Source organism: Ruditapes philippinarum, unplaced genomic scaffold, assembly GCF_026571515.1.
Source record: "Ruditapes philippinarum isolate M1 unplaced genomic scaffold, ASM2657151v2 ctg16119_1_1_1_1, whole genome shotgun sequence".
Taxonomy (NCBI): Eukaryota; Metazoa; Mollusca; class Bivalvia; order Venerida; family Veneridae; genus Ruditapes; species Ruditapes philippinarum.
Window position 1 is genome coordinate 2,843 of NW_026856617.1, and position 21,018 is coordinate 23,860.

The 21,018-nt window shown below is 31.0% G+C and overlaps 1 protein-coding gene across 1 annotated transcript; it reads right to left on the reverse strand.

Annotated features, from left to right (window-relative positions):
• Positions 1-2,873: 2,873 nt before the first annotated feature.
• On the reverse strand, positions 2,874-20,552 carry LOC132747146 (uncharacterized; the record flags this gene model as incomplete). The annotated part of the gene is given in 3 exon segments (XM_060736469.1): positions 2,874-3,157; positions 11,147-11,488; positions 20,262-20,552. Coding segments are annotated over 3 exon segments (917 nt in total), but the record flags the coding sequence as incomplete, so codon positions are not given.
• Positions 20,553-21,018: the final 466 nt, after the last annotated feature.

The window sequence follows — 21,018 nt, forward strand, 5'->3', positions numbered from 1 at the left end:
TGGAAATAAGTTTAAAAGATTTTTTCTCCCCAGTATAAAACTCACAGGCAAAATTTTTTTTTTAATGTTTCCTACATATTTATAATCTTTTGCCCCTTTTTATTTTTTTTTTGGTAACTTCATTAGAGAGTAAATTTTATACAATATAAATGGTAGGGATAGAAAACCCTTTCTAAAGCCTTTTTTTATTTTAAAGAAATGGATAGATGCCTTAATGTATCACGATTTTGCTCTTTATAAACGGCCCCCAATTATAATAGATGAGGGAAATTTAAATTTTAATAACATTTTTCTGAAATTTTGGTCAAGACTATCAAAAACTTATTAAAAAAAAAAAAATATTTCCACTTTTCCCCCCAAAATATCTCCGATAAAAACCCGTTTGTTGGGGCGATAAATTTTTTAAGGGTTTTTATTTTATTTTTCAAGGTTTTGGCAATTTGTAATCTACTTTGCAAAAAGATGGGACGCCCAAATTTTTTATGAAAAATTAGTTTTTAAGTTCCGTAAGATTTTCCTTACATAAGTGTTTAAAATTTAAAAAATATTGTTTTTTGATCATTCCAAAAAATTTTGTAAAAATCACAGTTATCCCTCACTTTTCAGGACTTTTGTTATTTTTCATGTCTTTAAGAGCAATTTCTTCATATTCATTATTTTGTTCTAAAGTATTTATTTCATTTGCGAAAAAGATAGACATATTGAGACATATTTTTATTGCACGAATAAATGTATTAATATGTTTTGTTACAAAAAAATATGACAGAAGTGTAACTGATGCTGACTAAAAAGCTTCTTGATAACACTTTGAATTTCTTAAACTTGCGGAGGCTATTAGAAAGTATCCGGGAAGGTTTCATATTTTGTTCATTTGTGCCTTTATCGTGATAAAATATTCGTCACAAATACTTTCGGGAATTATGCTTATGGTCTGACAGCAAAACTAAAAACTATTTATACTTATGTGTTACCAACAGTCACTATGGCGACGTCGTATAAAAATGGCGTTCATTTTTCCATAAATGGACAGAAATTCTATGAAACGAAAACAAAACTATTTACGAAAAAATGTTTGCTCTTTATAGAACGATTGTTTATTGTACCTTTTTCCTATTACTTATGTGGTTGGTCCAACAAACGTTGCAGTGTTGTTACATTGTCAACAATTAAAAAATTAAAATTAAAATAAGTAAATTAAATGTGTTATAACCCCAAAATTGTTTCCTCTATTTTTAAAAAGTAAAAAAAAATTAAATAAAACAATTTTTTATAATAAGGATATTCAGCTAAAAACCTTTTTTAAGGTTAAACATGTACTTGACATCGCTGCATTTTATTTTGTTGAGGAACATTTTATTATTCATTCTATTCAGGCACAGATTTCTTGTGTTTTAAATTTCAGAAACATTCCATGTTACAACTCTTTCGACTATTCCCCATAAAAAACAACATAATTTTTCCGTATTTTAAATACAAATATTTTAAACATTTTTGTTAGATAGAAATACAATCCTCTTTATATTTCTATGGAGTCGACAATATACAAAACTATGTTACACCTATAAAAGGCTACGATTTTTACCTTTCCGATGTTCCATTGTCATGACATTCTGAAAAAGATAGGCTTTTTGGTAAAAGTAATGCTACGAAAGTTATTATCAATAATTAATTAAAATGAATATCAAATACATTAAAAATTTACTAGACGAAGAAAGCACAAAACAACAGTTGAACACTACTACTACAAATATTTAAAAATAAAATCAGTACACTTTCAGAATTTCCAACACGTAATGCTTCAACAGAAATTAATATTGGATCAACCAAAGCTCGTATTCATTTTCAGAGCTTACCAGAGCGATTCCAAAATATCCAAAAAAAATCCATATTACACCCACATAGGCTTATTGTCATTTTATGGGTCCAAATGTTTTATATCACATCTAAATTACACCCCTCCATATCATCGTTTAAATTTCTTTTGATCCCAATAATCTTTTTCAAATGCATATCATATTCCAGCTATCCCTGTTTTCATTTTGATACTTCAAAAATCTATATCAAAGAATGACAATTCTGTCAGAATGCCAACAAAATGATTGTGTGAAAAAAGATTTAATAATACATAAACAATATAAAGAAAAAAAAAACAACATTGAACAGGATTGGTAGTTTGTACAGTTGTTTCTTCTATTTTCGTGTCCTGAGTAATTACGGCTAAAATTTCAATTTCTTAAGAAAAATATTTATAGTAAGGATACATCTAAATCATTCATGTTACAGCTTACCTTTTCTTTTGTAAAACCTTCTTCGTAAAATTACAAAAATAGCAACGAATGCAATTACAACAGCCACAGAAACAACACCCCCTATTACTGCTGCAATTTGATTCTTAGCCTCTCTTTCTAAAATGTAATAATGTAGTCACAGCTTTCATATATTAAAGTTAGTCTCTACAATGTACACGTTACAAATTATAATTACATAACTGTTTTACAATTTAATATACATCTATTTCAAAAACGGAACAAGTTTATTTATATTTGACTTTTTGTTTATTTTGATTAACGGCACAACAACATAATATAAGTCTTATGGCACCGAAACAGAAATGATGTTTGTGGCTAACGTTGGGTGTTAGAAATTTAAGGCAACACCAGGGGTCAAAACAACCTAACCTTCTGGAGCGAAGTGATGCATAGTCTCTAGTATCTAACTCTGACAGAAATAACGGTGGAAGAATATTATAAGATCACTATTGTTTCAAAATTAAACAAAAGCTGTATGTAATACCTCTTAATTTAAAAATACAAAATTACATATTCACCTAATCTATAACTATGAATTGTAAAATTGACAGTTGGCGATTCTGCTTCATTTATCCAGCCGATATCATTTCCAGTGCGTACTCTAGCATCATATACATTAGGTTGCAACCCGCTTATGTTAAAAGTAAAGGTAAGTTTCTCGGCCTGAAGAAATGCTGTATCAGTTTCATTAAATTTAAGTCGCTCCACCCAGTTGTCCTTTCCAACTTCAGTTGTTTCTATAATAAATGTTTGAAGAAGTCCTCCATTGAAATTGCCGACTAAACGAAATGTTGGTATTCCATCTTTGAGGCCGGTGTAATTGAAATACCTAGGAACTAAAGGCTTACCTAAAAATGAAAATGTTAAAAATGGATTTTAGACCTTTCTATCTGAAACGGACTTTGTAAACGGACTTCGTAATACGGAATAATTTGGGGGATTTACTCAAAACAATAATGCGCGGAAAATAAAATAATCAGTACGTTAAAACTGTATTACATCGGTTATTGCACATGTATATTCTTTAAATAGTATCTCATCAACATATTAAAGAAGAAGATAATATAACCATAATTTTTATAAAGACAAAAAAAAGTTTCCTAATTTATGTATTTATGTATTCTTTGTTGTAATGCTAATTAATTTTTCAACCAATGACCAACATGCTATTAAGTGTTGAAGGTAAATGTAATTACTGCTGTCCCTGCTGACGCCGAGTTCACAGTGTAGTTTTGGATTTTCTTTTAGGGGGGGGGGGATCTCCTGTAGAGAGCCTGATTTTCTCTTATTTGAATTACAAGGGAGTGCTTATTCCTCCTGCGATGAGCCGGTCTATTAAGTTGACCTGCTGCAACATTTGAAACACCCGGCCGGCACTCGTCGTATGTATATTTGTATAAAAATATCACTGTTACTAAGTATTTATTAAATGTAGTAATGCTTTAGTGTGACATTGCACGAAATTATCGAGAGTTAGAATTATACAATTATAGTACATCTGTTATACCGACTAACATTTAACCCTAGGTACTCAAAAGTTGCTGATTTTCTTAAAGTTATACCTTTGAGTGGGAGTGACTATTACAGTGTTGTCATTATTTTGGTTATGCTAAACAACAACTGTGTTACTTTTTGCTGCAACACTATTTGCATTGTATTAAGATATTTAGAATGAACGCTGGTAGGCGAAGGCTAACTTTTAGCATCACTTCCTGATTTAGTTCAATCCAGATGCTTCAGAATATAACAACCGTACATGGTTATGTTTAGTTGCCGTAATGATGCCACCTCTAGACTCTGTACTAGATATTCGCAACCTTTTATTTTCAAATGATTCGAATATATATTCCGTAGGAAACTTTTTTGTTCAAATGTTCTCAGAAAATGTATACAAGTTCTATAAAATAACTAGTAAAACATCAGAAACATTAATATAAACATTACATTACTTAGAATTACAGTGGTCAGTAACTATAATCTTATTGTTTGTGATATGGATACGATGTTACCCATCCCTAAATTATAACACTTTCCACCATGTTCAATGTGTGCACCAGGTATGTACATATTGAAATTCGCACATTCATACTACATTTTACACAACATTTGCGAATAACATCACTTGACCAACCATAGATCAGTGTCTTAGTAAACGTTGCAACTGGGAAAAACTGTATCCTGCAGTTGGTGCAATAGATGGAACAAGTGCGACCAATGGATAAGCCACAATAACGTGTATTGTCTCCATCTTAATTGTGCTGATAGTTTATAGAAATACTATAACTAGCATATCAGAGCTGCATTACTGGTACTGGTACTGCAGTACATACTGCAGCGATTTTGCAAGTACTGGCACTGATATTGAATTACTCTTACAAAATGTTGCTACTATTGGTACTGGTACTGCATTACTGGCCAGGATCATCAAACCAAGGTTATGATTACAAAGATGTTAACCTTGGAGACTTAATGAATGCTTTGAAGTCCTTTGAACAACGAACATCAATTTCTGAGGAGAGATTACTAAACGAAATGAAAGCAGTACGGAGTGTTGTAAATAGCATTAAAAATGAAATCGCACAAATTAAAACCGATTGCTCTCAAACTCGTGAAATCTTAAATGAAGTGATAAGTGAACAAGCAACTATGAAAATTGAATTAATGAATAATCGTGATAAAATGAATGATGTACAATCTATTTGTGAAAACCTACAACTAGATGTCAATAGCATTAATGATTCATGTGAAAGGCAACGTGATTTGTCTGAGGTACTAAATGAAAGATTAGAACATATCAAACGCGATCTGATCAAAAATAGAGCCAGAATCTTCGGTCTAGAAGACAGGCAGAATGAAACTAATGAAGAATTGAAAGAAAAAGTTCTTAAACAAGTACTTAGAGTAGCTTGTCCTTGCTATGGATTTAGTCTGGATGACATCAAATATGTACAGAGTTGGTGAATATAAAGAAAATTCTAATAGAATGGTTTTGCTGACATTCAGATATGATGATGACAAATATGTAACGTATAAAGGCAGAGACGAACTTCGATATAAAGGCTTACGCGTAGGTGACGACCTGACTAAAACACAGAGGGATAAGTTAAAGACAGCAAAAGCAATGGGCGTGAATGGATATTTCTATAAAGGTAAATTCTGTGAACGACCAAACCAGCAGAACAAACTAACAGGGAAGGATGAAGAACAATATCAAACCAGGGTATTTAAAAAGGCATTCCGCACATTTCCTAGAGAACAAACGTTGGATACTATCAAAGAATCTCAAGTTGAAATCACCAATGAAATGGAAATCAGTGAAGCAACCATATCTGGTGACAAGAACTAGGGATACGGCCAAGGCCCAGGAAATATGAACTATGTCAAGTTATTTTCTTAATATAGAAGGTGCTAACTCTAAACTTAATTGTATAGATACTGTCAAATATCTTAAATTATTTGATGTCATAAGTCTTTTAGAGGCATGGTGTATTAATTCAGAATGTATTCTAAGCATATTTCCAGAGTAAACTTGTTATTACATTGATGGCATGAAAAATAGAATTCATGGTAGAGCAATTGGAGGTATAGCAGTATTTGTGAAAAGGGATTTAAATGCTTTTGTAAGAAGAAGAAATCCAACATATGCATGTAGATTTGCAGTTATACTTGAAATTGTTAGTGATATATTTTCAAATAAGAAAACCGAACTCATTTTTACATATCTACCTCCAGAATCATCTCCATTTTATACAGACAATGTTAAAGGTGTTGAGCTTTTGGAAAGTCTCTTAAATGAACTTTGTATTGATGACAATGTTGAACTTATTTTGATGGGGGATCTAAATGCGAGGACTGGTATTGTTGCTGAATTTATCCAGGGAGTAAACGATTCAGTCGAAATAGATGCATTTGCTGATCTGTTTTCAACAGATGAACATTTCTCTACTAGAGTGTCTAATGATACAAAACTCAATACATTTGGTAAATATTTAATTGAAATGTGAAAATCTTCTTAATAACGTATCGCCAATGGCCGAGCTGAAGGTGATAACAGGGTTGGCCATTTGACATACATAAGTGGAACTGGTTGTTATGTTATATATTACTTTATAGTAACAGCTGATAATTTGAGTACTTCAATTTACTGTTGAAGAACGCTCAGAATCATCACGTGCCTATTACATGCAAAATACTAGTAGAAAATACAAAAAATATTGTATATAAATAGTAATGATAATCAACACAAAACACAAGTAAAGTACAATCTTAATAATGGAAATTATGCTGACTACAGAAACCAACTGCATAATATGATTACTCAAGAATTGGATTTTAATATATGTAGAATGATCGAGGACCTTGGTTCAGATATCAACCATATAGTTGATGTATTCAACAATCTTTTACATCAATGTGCTGAATGTTGTAAGAAGCAAACAAAGGGATTTAGAATACAGCAGCCAAAGCGGTTTGACACTGATTGTCGCACTGCCAAATATAAGAAAATTAAATCCTTGAGAGTATTTCGGAGAACCAGGTCTGACAGCAACCTCCAAATATATTTAAGTGCTCGTAATGAATTTAAAACTCTGTGTGACGTCAAATAAAATGAATATCATACTAAGAAATTAAACGAACTTATTGATAGTTCAGCTAATCCAAAATCATTTTGGAAACTTATTAACTCTATATGTGGTCAGAGAAGGACTGTAAATAATTCAATTACTCTACAAGAATGACAATCCTATTTTGAAGAATTATTTTGTTCACATACAGTACCATTGGACGAAAGTGCAGGAATGAACCATTTACAAGGTATTGAATTAGATGAACTGAAAAACTCTATCTTTAACTCTGAAATAACAGAGGAAGAAATTTATAGGGCTGTAAAATCCCTCAAAGGTGGTAAAGCTGGGGGAGAAGATCGAATAATCCCAGAATTTTTTATCATTGGAATTGATATGTTTATACACATACTTACTCGACTATTCAACAGAATGTTTGATACAGGTGAATTCCCAGTACTATGGAACCATGCTACTATTGTTACACTGTATAAGAAAGGGGATGTCAATGACCCTGGAAATTATAGGGGAATATCATTACTGGACATATGTGGTAAAATCTATACAAGTGTGCTCACCAGAAGAATTAACTTCTACGTAAATGCATACGAAAAAATTCAGGAGCCACAGTCAGGATTCAGAGAGGGTTATTCAACTACAGACAATGCATTTGTTCTCCAATCCATTATTTCCAAACAGATGTCAAGGCCAGGTGGTCGGCTACATGTGGCATTCGTAGACTTTAAGAAATGTTTTGACTTAAACAGACGTGATAAATTGTGGGCTGCCTGTACTAATAATGGGTTTAGTGGCACATTGCTGCAGGCTATGTATGGGATGTATAAGTCTGTTAAAGCCCGAGTTAGAACAACTGATGGTTTATCGGAACCATTCAACTGCCCAGTGGGCTTCAAACAAGGCTGTTTGGGGTCGCCATTTTTTTCGTAATTTTCATAAATGAGCTAGTAAAACTCTACGAAAGTTCTTCCACTCATGGAATACAGCTATTTCCAGACACATATGAAGTAAAATGTTTGTTGTTTGCTGATGATTTAGCTTCATCAGCTGACACTGTAGTAGGGCTACAAAGGCAACTAGATACGTTAAAGAATTTCTGTGACGATATGAGTGTTCAAGTCAATAAAGATAAGACTAAAATCATGGTTTTTAAACATGGCGGTTGCCTATCACGTCATGAAAAATGGAATTTTGATGGTACCCCAATTGAAGTTGTTAAAAGTTTTTCTTATGTAGGAACTACATTCAGCTCTAACCTTTCTTTTTCAAAGATGGCAAGTGAACAAGCAACGAAAGGCAAACGTGTACTCATTCACACATTATCGGAACTATATATCTATGGTCAGTTACCTAGACGTGTTTTCTTTAACATTTTTGACACTAAAATAAGCCCAATTTTATTGTATGGTTCAGAAATTTGGGGCGTTCACCGCCAAATCTCAATAGAACTGATACATAACTATGCATGTAAACGATATATGTGTGTAAACAAAAACACTATAAATGCAGCTGTCCTTGGTGACTGCGGAAGACATCCTTTATATATTACAGCTGCAAAGCGAGTTATTCGATACTGGTGCAAAATTGTGAAACTTCCTGACAGTAGATTAGTAAAGAAATGTTATAATATGCTATTGTATCTATCAAATAATGGAAAGAAAAACTGGGTTACAGATGTTCAAACATTATTATATTCAAATGGTATGGGTTATGTTTGGGACAATCAATATGTGCAAAATCAGCAGCTATTCTTAAATCAGTTTGTAACTAGATTAAGAGATGAATATTTACAAAATTGGCATTCTCTTATAAACGATTCTCATAAACTTGTTCTTTATGCCATGTACAAACAAAACTTTTCCCATGAACAGTATCTTAATGTATTAGATATACGTAAATTCCGTAGCGTAATGGCACGATTTCGTACGTCTGCACTTGACCTTGAAATTGAACGTGGTCGATACAATGGAGTAGAGAAGCAATTAAGAATATGTAAATTATGTCAAGTTGAGGTAGAAGATGAGTACCATTTCTTATTAAAATGTTCTAGACTTTCAAACATTCGAACACAATTTATTCCTAGAAAGTTTTATGACAAACAATGTATTCAATCATTTGTTATTCTGATGAGTAGCAGAAACCACTCATTAATTAAAAATGTTGCTATGTATATTTATTATGCTCAATTAGAAAGAAAACGTATACTTGAACAACTTTAGATATATACTCTGTATAAGAAAGTTACTGTATTGATATCACTATATATGCTCTTGTATCACAGTAAGCATTGTATTATATGTATTTATGTCATTTGTTGATCTTGGGCCGCTGGCCATATGTCCATAAACTTTTTGTCATTGTTAATGTCTTAAAAAGTAGTACTGATACTGCATTACTAGGCAGTACTTTGGGTTTTGATAAAAATTGCATCATTTTTTCTCATAAAATAAAGCTGTAAATTACATTGTTTTATTTTTGTGAAAAAGTAAGTTATCAAATCCATAGATAATTTGCTGCAATTCTTCAAATGTTAACATAGAATTCATCATAAAAAAGCACCAAAGACTTTAAGTAAAAAATTAATTGAGATAACTCTTTATCCAAAAAAAGCATTATTAAAATCGTTTATTATTTTGTATTTACTAGTAAAAGAGCAAAATAATCATTATTTAATTGCTTCTATTCTAAATAATCCTATTTCAAGTGATATTGTTAGCACCATAAAAAGTTGTTATATACTTTGGTATATATTGAACACAGATGTGAAGGTGTGAAAGGCAACAAAAGACTGTTGTGTTTTAAATGAAAGATGATTGCATTGTATTACAGTTGACTGGTTACTTAACAATAAGATATGACATGAATATATATTGTAAATATTGTTTGTAAAAAGTATGTTAAAACAATCAAGTTGTAAGAATGTTATGTAAAATTTAAAGTAAATTATGATTTTATTTCTTTGCTGAAAAATATTTGCAATTATTTGTTTGACACTGTATTTATTCAAACTTTGATGAATATATATAAAGTAATGGTACTGATACTTAATTACTTCACCAAAAAAGTACTGGTACTGCAGTACCGAGCTAAAATCTAGTACTGGTAATGGTAATGGTACTGCATAATTTCCCAAGTACTGGTACTGGTTCTTAAGTACTACACCCTTAGTACTGATGCAGCTCTGTAGCATATGCATGTAAGAAAACCCGCTGTATTACAGTTTTAGCAAATTGATATATTTTGAGAAAATCCCCAAATTTATTCCGTATTACGAAGTTCGTTTATGAAGTCCGTTTAAGATAGAAAGGTCTATTTGTCGCTTAGGATATTTAATCATTATTTTCTAATGACTTTTTGCTTGATAAAAGAACATTTTTGTTTAAGAAATAGTTGTTCTGTAATGTGCTTTTAAATAGTTTGCAATTTTCTCACTTCAAAGAGTGATATATAGCATTTCCGCTCTGTACAAACAAATACCCTTTGTTTATCTTAAAAGCAGAATTATGCTCAAAACTATTGTACAAAAAGCCTTCTTTATATTTATGTAAGTATGGTTTTATTTTTATTTGCCCTGATGATTATAGAAACCGGTAGGCAATAAATTAAATTGAGAAAATCTTTTAAAAAATGTAAGGTATATTTTTTCTTGTTCCGGCACTTTTTATCATATCTATATGAAGGGCCATCATATTATAGCATACATGGATAAAATTTAATCGATGCGCATCCGACATAACAGTTACATGGATTAATGTCAAAGACATTCTCAGTATCAATGGAATCTTTTTTGAATTCCTTTTAAAGCATAGCTGTATTCTGATTGCCTTAATGAACATATACTTCTTTTAGAAATAAGAAGACCATGTATGACAACATTTTCGTTGTATAAGAAAATAAAACATCTTAACAGAGATTCACAAAAACTGCCTATTATGTTTTACACACTTTTCCAGACTTTAAAGTCAATCAAACTGAGTCTACAATTCTTATGTAATTTTGTTGTGATTAATGCTTCCGAGGGATCACTTTGTTTCTAGAATTTTTTAATTGTACCAACTGAATGATTTGAGCATCAACAGCAATGCAATAAAATATACATAAGCAATTTTCTTCTTAAATTTCAATGACAGTAGTGCAGAAATAGTAGCTATGAAAATTTTGATAGAAAACATATTTTTGCGCATACGATGTTACTCCAAACACTAGTATTACAGAGTGTTATTTTCTGAACTGATAACAATAATAAGGACATACTTTGGGAGACATGTTTCAAAATCCATGATTTATAAGATCCAATCCCATTATCAATGACCAAGTTGTAGTTAACAAAATCTGATTCTTCCTCATTCTTGATTTGAAGCTGAGCAAAGTACCCGTCTATCTCCACTTCTTTTCCATAAAACATGTCCTTGACGTTTCCTTTATAGAATGACACTGCATGTTTGCTAGAGTTAATTATCATGGTGCCATTTTGGAATTTGAATTGCACAGTTTGAGGTGGGGGGTCACTGTAAAATGGTGCCGTTATATTGACTGTGGTCATAGGTGCTCCAGCAAATATCCTGTCGGTAATTTTTAAAAGCATTTTTGGTGAAACTGAAATATAAAATAAGCATTCATCATACATTTCAATAAATAATAAAGTCAATAAAACTGATCTTGTTAATCACACCTGGAATGAGTATTTGGAATTTGAATTGAACAGTTTTAGAGGGTTGGTCACTGTAAAATGTTGTTGTTATATTGGCTGCAAATCCCAGTTTCCCGGAGTATTTTCTGTCTTTTACCTTTAAGAGTATCTAAGGTGACACTAGAATATTCCTAAAAAAAAGCAAATATTCCAAACAAAAGACAGTTTAAACATGTAAGCAAATAGTGTAAAAAATTCTAAATAATGATATTTTTAGGTTGAAAGTATTTGAGTGTTTACTTTACAATATCCCTGATAAGGTATAACCAATGGATATTTATAAAACGCTTTTGATTTTTAAAATAATATTTTCGTTTATCTCAACTCATCAATAAATGGTTTTTTTACTGCAAATTTGTATCAATGTCTACATTTTTGAGATTTATTATTATTTGTTTAAAATATTACAATAAAAGGCATGTATAGTGATGTTTATTCTATTTCCTTTTTAAAGAAATTAGGAACTTTAGGCTTTTGTAAGATAATCTTAGACTAAGTCTTTGTTTATATAAATATTAGAAACTGACGGTGATAGAACGGAATTCTCACTTGCGAAAATTGATATCAATCAAGGCTTTAGCAAACAACTTTTTTTTTAGATCTTTTTTAGATTGTTTGACCTTGTCAAGATTCCTTCTGACCTCAGCAGGATGTATTTTTCCTTTTATTACAAAATTAACTGAACGAATGGAATAACTAAAATACGGCACAAGGTATGCGATAAGGGCCTTTGGTAATGTCAGTAAATTGATAAGAAAGAGCTATATTAACATAACATTACGGACTTTTCCCTCTGATATCGTATCAGTCTATAAAATTACGTCTCATACGAGATATAAAATAGAACGAGAGAAAAACAATAAATACATGGAATTTCGTTATTTTCTAAACTCATTTGACATATGTATTTGAATTAACAGATTTCGGTGGCAGATGCGCAATTTGAAAAACTGACATCATCGTCAGAAAACGCAACGAATTTTACCGGGGATATCTTAGTTGTCCCCTTGCCTATTATTAACATGTACCAAATAGTACCATTGAAATTTATTCTTATGCATATATAAACTGTCAATAAGTAGTCACAGTTTCATGTTTAACGGAAAAAACTTAAGTGTGTTTTTAACGAAATTGTAACATGATTATAACTTTGTTTTATTCTGTGTTGTTGTCATTTTTTAGTTCATATAAAATATAATGTTTGTGCGTCATAGTTAAAGCGGCGTCTTATTAAGGTAGCGATATCTACAAAAAAATGGATATGACGAACAAATTTTTTCAATCGTAGAATACATCATACATAAAGACAGCACTGTGCATCATCAACAGATGGCTCTCTTATACACGAGCAGACGAAACCAGATGATTTCCCCACCGTTCATGATCACGAATGTAGGTGTTAATTAATTTTGATTACTTACAGTAAAGTCATATCATTTACATGTAAATAGATAAAGTTGTTTTTATGTGTCTTGCAACTAGAGCAGTACATTTTGATGATTCGTTCATCGCAGCATTTCAAAGTTTTACGTCTAGAACAGGAAATCCTAAGAAAGTGTACAGTGATGAATTGTGTTCATTATTTATTGAACAGTAGAATGTAACTGAATATTTTCGAGAAATAAATGATATAGACCTTTACTCGTTTAGACATATTTCAAACCAAGTCCTCGAACACCTTATACCAAATGCATCCATTCTTGAATATCAAACTGAAGCTTACACATCGCATTTAAGCCTTAAATAATTAGAACCAGACTACAAAATTTTTGTTACCCGCCCCTTTTCCCCTTCCAAATACGATTTAAATTTTTTTAAAAAAAATTAAACCCGTAAAAGTGAAGAATCGGTACAAAAAAAAATCGAAAAAATCAGGGTACATAATTTTTTTTTTAAAACTACGAGCAATTGTTTATTCCCTTTTAAAACCCTTTTAAAATTATATTCCTGGCAAATTTCATCCAAATAAATAGTCAGAATAACACCTTATTATCATAAAATGCATAAGTTAATAAGTATTGACATTTTTCAACTTAGAAATGCTCTCCGTAACATTTCTGACCGTTATAAAATGCACTTTTTTTTTTGACTGGGTTAGTCAACTCAGATTTATAAATTGCCCTTCGATTATTTCCGGAAATATTCGGATTGGAGTCACGTGATTAATATATGAATTATTATCAAACCAAAATATTGGCGGACAATATACGAAATGTGAGAAACGTACGAGAAAGGAAATTCAGGTTCGTAAAGGAAAAGGCGGAAAGTGAATAGAAACAGTTCTTTTCATTCAAGCAAGGATATGCCTGGGTATTGAATCAAGCCAGTGAAAAGTTCCAATAGCAACTGTGAAGATACTACTGTACTATGTACATGTACATTTTCTGATTTACAGGTGATCATATGAGCTTTATATTTTGTTTGATTTTTATTTTTTCTTGGTCTTCATTTATTAAAAAAATAACCTATAAATATAAAAACATATATATTGCATTATAGTTTTTATAATGGTATTGACATATGATAAAGATAGTTTGCAGATCCACGTCTGTAAGTTAAGTTTTCGATCTCGGTAATATTCGTACCCTTTAAGTTAAACTGTTAAATAAAAGGTCAGCTAAGCCCGATCCATTAGGAATTTATAAGTTAATAAGACATGTTATTATCATTGTAATACTGTTAAAGATTTTGAGAAAAATGTTAATTACCGATCACATTATTGTTGTTACTGTCAGTGTAAATAGAATGATAGGCTGTACAACTGGCATAGCAACTACATTGCTGTGACTCAAAAAAGGTTAAAACGTTTGACTAACAGAACAGACATTTCTCTATAGTATGTCCAACTATAAAGGGTAGATCTAGTCCTTTAAATATGACGTCAGTATGATATATTTTTGCTTTGGGGTAAGCTTGACGGACATAAATTAGCTCGTAAAGTCTGATATATTGGACTACTATCCAGGGGTGTCAAATCTCCAAAGAAATAAAAGAGAGGAAAAAAATTAGTTCAAAAAATACATCAATATTTTTGTCTCCTTTCCGCAGTTAAAGTTATGGAATGGCTTTGAATAATAAAGATGTTAAACCTTTTACTAGTATGCTATATTTTCAATAACAGAAAAAGATCAAAATTTCATCATAATCATGTGTTGCAATACCAGGGACATCAAAGATTACCTCGACCTAAATGCATTTGAAGCGGAAAATAAGGACTCGATCTTTGCCGAAAGTTTTTGAAAGGGGCCAAGTGATGACAGGCTATAATTGTATTAGATTTCAAAAAATATTTTGAGTTACAAAACTTTGAAAATATCAGTGGTTTGTATAGCAGAATTATGTCTTGCATCTGAAACTGACAAGTATTTTGGACAAGAAGAGCTATTTTTGATCATGAAATTTTAAGGTTGAACGTACATGGCTAAAAGGGTCCAACACATGTACAGTACTACTTTCATGTATCCTGAAGAACTTTATATCGAAAACTGATTAAGTTAAAATACAGTGGAATACATGTTTATATTGGTTTATTGAACCCATGGACATACAAGGCAACATGTGATCCATACATATTATGACTAGATATTCATATTTTTAAACTACGAAGGCAAGACTTACTTTTTATAGAAAAGAATGATAAATAAAGTATCACACTGGTTGCCCAACCATTCAAACATATTTGAGCTGACAATGAATAAAACTTGGTTTTCATGATAGTTTTATAAAATATATTTTTAGATATTGTTCTGTACTATCTCGTTTATTATTTTGTCATGCCTCAAGGTCTGTTTTTACATTTTGTTAGAAATGACTCTACTTTTCATGCATGTGCAAAAAACATATATTTTTCAATCTGTTGAACTTTTTGTGCTGTCATAAGCTTTAATGTGGTACACAAAGTTAAAAATATTATTCAATTATATATTTTGATATACATATATATATCATTCATTTTATCTAGACTTTTTTTTAAAAATAAGATAGAGGTTACATTCACTTTGGCATTGGTTTTGACGTCCGCAAACTTGTACATTGTCAAAACTATTAAAGTTTTTGCTGTATTGTCTTCATACATGGTCACAACAGCTCATTAAACAAGACCTTTAAATACACCAGACTTATTATGACCTTTATTCATTAATGACATTGATCTTCATGTGGAATGTCAAAATTTATTTTGGCTTTGTTTGCTTTATGCTTTTAGTGGATCTAACTTTGTTTTTAATTGATTGTCTTTAAACATGAACATATTAATGTTTTAGTATAGATCTTCACATTCACCAGACAGACTTTGACCTTCACTCATAAATACATTGACCTTGAAATTATTGAATTTCACACTACATCAGAAAAGGTTGAACTGACCTTGAGCTTTAAATGACCTTGACAGTCAAGGTCAAAGTATTGTATTTCGGTTAAGTGGTCATAATCTTTGTTACCTATGTACAGATTTGATTCATATGTTGGCAAAACAACACTTGTGACCAAACAAATATGTGGATTTAGGTATGATATTGACCTTTAAATGACATTTTGTAATATTAAATTCTTATTGTATGTTTTAACTTTGTTATTTATTTATGGAAAGGATTCATACTTGGAAAAAATAACAAGTGTGACTAGACAGACCTATTAAAATTCAAAAAAGAAAATATATATATTTTTTAATTTCTTTTCACTGACTTTTTTCAACAGTTTAATTGTTTGCGTTCAGACAAAGTAAAATGGCCAAGCGTTGTCTCCGCTCAGTGGTGGTTCGTGTTGGATGATCCACTGTACTTTCGCCTTTTTGAGTAAGATTTTTTGTTACTAGTCCATGTATTGTTTATTGTCTAGCCCAGTTTATTAGGCCATTGAGATAGAGGCACTTTATGTAGTAACTTTGTTCAATTAAACAAAAAAAGCCTTAAAATTACCACACTTTTAAATTTACTCCCTCAACTCATTCCAATTTAGATAGGTAATGTGGGTCGATATATATATAAACATATTTATTTTTTCGAAACTATTTGTTCTTGTTATTTTGTTTATCAAAATAAGATGGAATTCAAACAAATTGTAATTGTTTAGCATCTGTTTAAAGATTAAAAACATATTTTCAGTTTTATTCAACAAATATCCCAACATTTGTATATTTACAATTTAAAAAACGGGAATCAGATATAAAGATGTGATTCTTATTGACACGCTCCGCTTCCATGTTAAGTAAAAATTAATTCCTGGGAAATAAAATATTTTAGGTAGCTGTGATATTTGTGGGTAGGTAGTTGGAGGGGAAATAAACAATATTAAGGCGTTACCCTAAGTGGTTATTTTTTGCTTGGTAAGAAAATAGCCCATCCCCAGTCAATGATCAGGATGGCATTAAGTATAACATCTTTTAAATATCTGTAACATTGTATGTATGGTTTATGTAACTTAGAAGGAATACAGCTAATAGTTTTTTTTTTAAATGAGTTCATTTGATTATAAGTTCAAGGCTTCAGTAACATGTAAATATATTTCCCGAATTTTTGAAAATTTGCAATGGACATTGCTAGGACTAGTAATTGGGGTAAGTACTTGGAGGTAATTAGTTCACAATGGCTTTTAGCATAATATCTATTCCCTCCAACAATTTTTGAAAATTTGCAATGGACATTGCTAGGACTAGTAATTGGGGTAAGTACTTGGAGGTAATTAGTTCACAATGGATTTTAGCATAATATCTATTCCCTCCAACAATTTGGCCATCTGCACCTTTTCTCTTCATGTAAGGACAACATGGATTAAACTTTTACTGTCAAGACGTCACCGGTGTACAATTTTGAGAGTAGGAAAAGGAAGATATGGTGTTCATTTAAACACGTTATTTTTGTTCAGCAACTGCCATTGTTCAAATACGTCAATGTATCTGTGTTTTTGTTATTTTAACATTTAGAAAGGTGTCATAAAACATTCGAAGAGAAGTGGAGTGTAAATTAACATTTAACATCACAAAATTGTAATATTGCAGACTCGGTGAGTCTGTTCATGTATGATAATGGAAAGTTCAAGTTTCATGCCCCTCTAGCACCGGCCAAACCAGAATTCAACATTTAATTAAGTGGTGAAATTTTGAATTTAGAATCATCCGCAGAACATAACACATTTAAATTAATTTGTTTGCTTTATATATATGATGAGAAGCTACAGCACAATTCCTGCAGGGAAACTGATTTTTAATCTAAATAATTTAGTTGTTTAAGAGTGGTTACTCTTGATTAGTTAAAGTCCAAGCTTTGCACTAAATAGCAACGCGAGACACAATTTTCATATGGCAGAAGATTTATGCAATATTTTAGGGGATAGTAAATACTAGTTAAATTGTGGAAACACAAACTTTTATTTAAAAAAAAATATCAGGGGTAGGATTGTATCCTTTATGCAATGCTGCTTCAGTAGAAGCAAAAAATAATTCATAAGTAATAAAACTTTTTAACCTAATTATAAAAAGAAGAAAAACATGTCTGATTTGATAAATATAAAACAATTCTCTTTGGCTCGGATGCCTTAATTCTTACTTGCAATTGATAAAATATTGGTAACTGTTCATGGTTTAGCAATTCATATTTAACAGATGGTTGCTTAGCAGAGGTTGCACTATGTTTGTATTAATTGGAATGAAATCTCGCATTTGTACATTATTCAGCATAATGTGCAGTTTTACAAAAGGCTGTTACAAAAACAAGGTCTTGAGTAATTATTTTCAAAATTCTAGGCATCTCACGATAATTAAGTTCTTTTCCATTTCTCATTCGCTTATTAAATACAAGTATATGCATTATCATAAAGCATTCGGTCGCCGGAGTCTATACATGTAATGTATGTATTGGCTTTTGTATGTAGTTTTCTAGTTATTTAATTTGGTGATACCCTAAACTTTATAACATCAGATTGACAAATTATCTTTCCTTTCATTATATCAGATATCATATGCTTGATCTGTTTATAATCAATTTATATTTAATTAAATAATATATACATGACGCGCAAAATGCCAAATAATTTATTTTGATACAAAAATTAAGGAAGCTAAGCAAATCAATAGCTTGGTACGTTTTATTTTGGTACGAACCGATCATAAAGAACGAACGTGTTAGAATTCCTCTGTACTTTCCCGATTTCAACACCAATGTTGAAATAATCTCAACAACCGTACGACATGAAACATGTTTGATTTTTATTAGAATTTTTATCTGTTTGTTTACAATACAATAGGCAGACGACGGATTGTTCTTTTTCCGATTGTTTCGTAACAAACTTTCAAACAAGCGTTATCATATAAACAGCTTTTCATATCGTTTATTAATTACAAAACATAAAATTGCATCACTCTTAATACTCATCTTATAAAATTGAATGACAACTGATGTGTCGCAGTTTTGTTGATGATTCTAATTAAAGCATTTCCGAACTTTTTTATTAATACCGACTGAAACCGATCGATCCCAATAGCATTTACAAATGACAGGGATTTCGAATATTGACGATGTTATATCCTGTTGCATCCGAGTGTTTCGACGAAATGAAATTAAAAATGAATTGCAGTTCATCATTAATGATGATATACTTATGATTTAGGTAAAAAATTATGAAATCTAAGGTGTAAGGTAAAATACCCTCGTTCAACGGGACTATATCTTTAATCTATATAAATCGATTATTGTTTTCTAAATACCGTTTAACTCTTTTATGTTCTGAAAAAAAGTAACCGTGATAATTATAGGGACAATATCACCATGTACTATTATATGACCGAGTGAACCCTTTACTGAAATTTTGCTGCTTCTTTAACTTTTGAACTGGTTTGACAAAGTTACGTAACGGATATATATGGCTCCAATGGTACAAATTTTACTCATGTTTGATTTTCTTGAAATATCGTGGTTGGAGACATGTAGCTGTATATACAGTTTTTAAGTAGATCTGGAACTTAAATTTGTTAGATTAACCTAATTTATCCCGTTTTAGAAAAATTGATTCTTGAATTTTACAACCAACTTTTATTTTGATACTACTTTTTAAATATATCATTTTGTTTTAATTAGTTTGATAACATAACACAGACTGTTCCCTTTGTGGAAAAATATCCCTGATGCGCCAATTAAATGTACAGCTCTCCGGCGTATAATCTTTCAATCATTAAACAAATGAAGTGTAAAACAAACTTTCATTATGATACTATATTCAATTCTCAAAAACTTGTGTATTTATTAATGGAGATTGAACAAAGATGCATGGAATGTGTGATAAATTCTTGTCCGAAGAAAAGATATATTTTGTTTTTCTAACAGTTAATCGTGAGGGAGGCACCAACAATTGAATGCTTCCGATAGTACAAATATAAATACCCATTTGTATGCGCACTGTTTTATAGATATAGCTATTAATAGACTTGGATTTTTGAAAAAAACCTATGTGGAAGTTTCTTCTTATAAAAATCAATATAAATTTATCATTTCCTATTTTCAATTAAGGTTCCAATTTTAATGCTTGGAACAAAAATGCAGTTTACATATACATAATTTTTCTTAACATGTCAAATCAGCCCTTTTTATGTGTATCATAAAACAAACTCAGTACATTCAGCGCAAGTAGCATGAAGAAAAAAATCAAGAAGCTTCTAAGAATTCCAGTGTTATATTAATAATCACAAACCTTTAACCTTGACGGTGTTGTTTCCACTTTGATCAAGCTTCTGTTTCCTGTCTCGAATGCCATTATTTGCAACACAAATATATGTACCGCTATCTTGAAGTTGAGCATTTTGTACTTCTATGACACCATTGGTTGGATTAAGTATTTTAGATATAACCACATCTCCCCATTTATGTACAATTGACGAGAAATGATAATCTGCAGGCCTTCCTTCAGGTTCACATTTAACTGTCAAGGTGTAGTTCTCAGTTGGATTCAGGCTACTTACATTTACAGTGACATCTGGTGCATCTAAATATAATTTAAAAAATTGTATTAAAATGATTAATACTAATGCACAAGAATCTGACAATTTTAAGAAACATTCATGTATAAATAAAGTTGAATTGTTTGTTCTATGTAACAGATGTCGGAAATAATTTCATCATATCTTGCTCTGATTCAAAAAGGTTCAACCTTCACAATGGACGTTTGAAATGTTATACACGGCGCTGACATCCGGTACATATTGATGAATTCAATAAATGTGCAAATATAATAAGCTAATCCGAACAAAAAATGCAGCGTATGCTAATAAAAAAAAACTAAAAGGAGTTATGCCATGAACTGGAATAACATGTCTAAACATTCAACATGTTGAGCAAACTAATGACTTTGAAATATAAACTGATAAGTATTCTGTGATAGGCAAACAATACTTTTCGGCAAAACCCAAACCGGCCTAATGCAAATCCGGTTCCAAGATTTATCGGCTTAA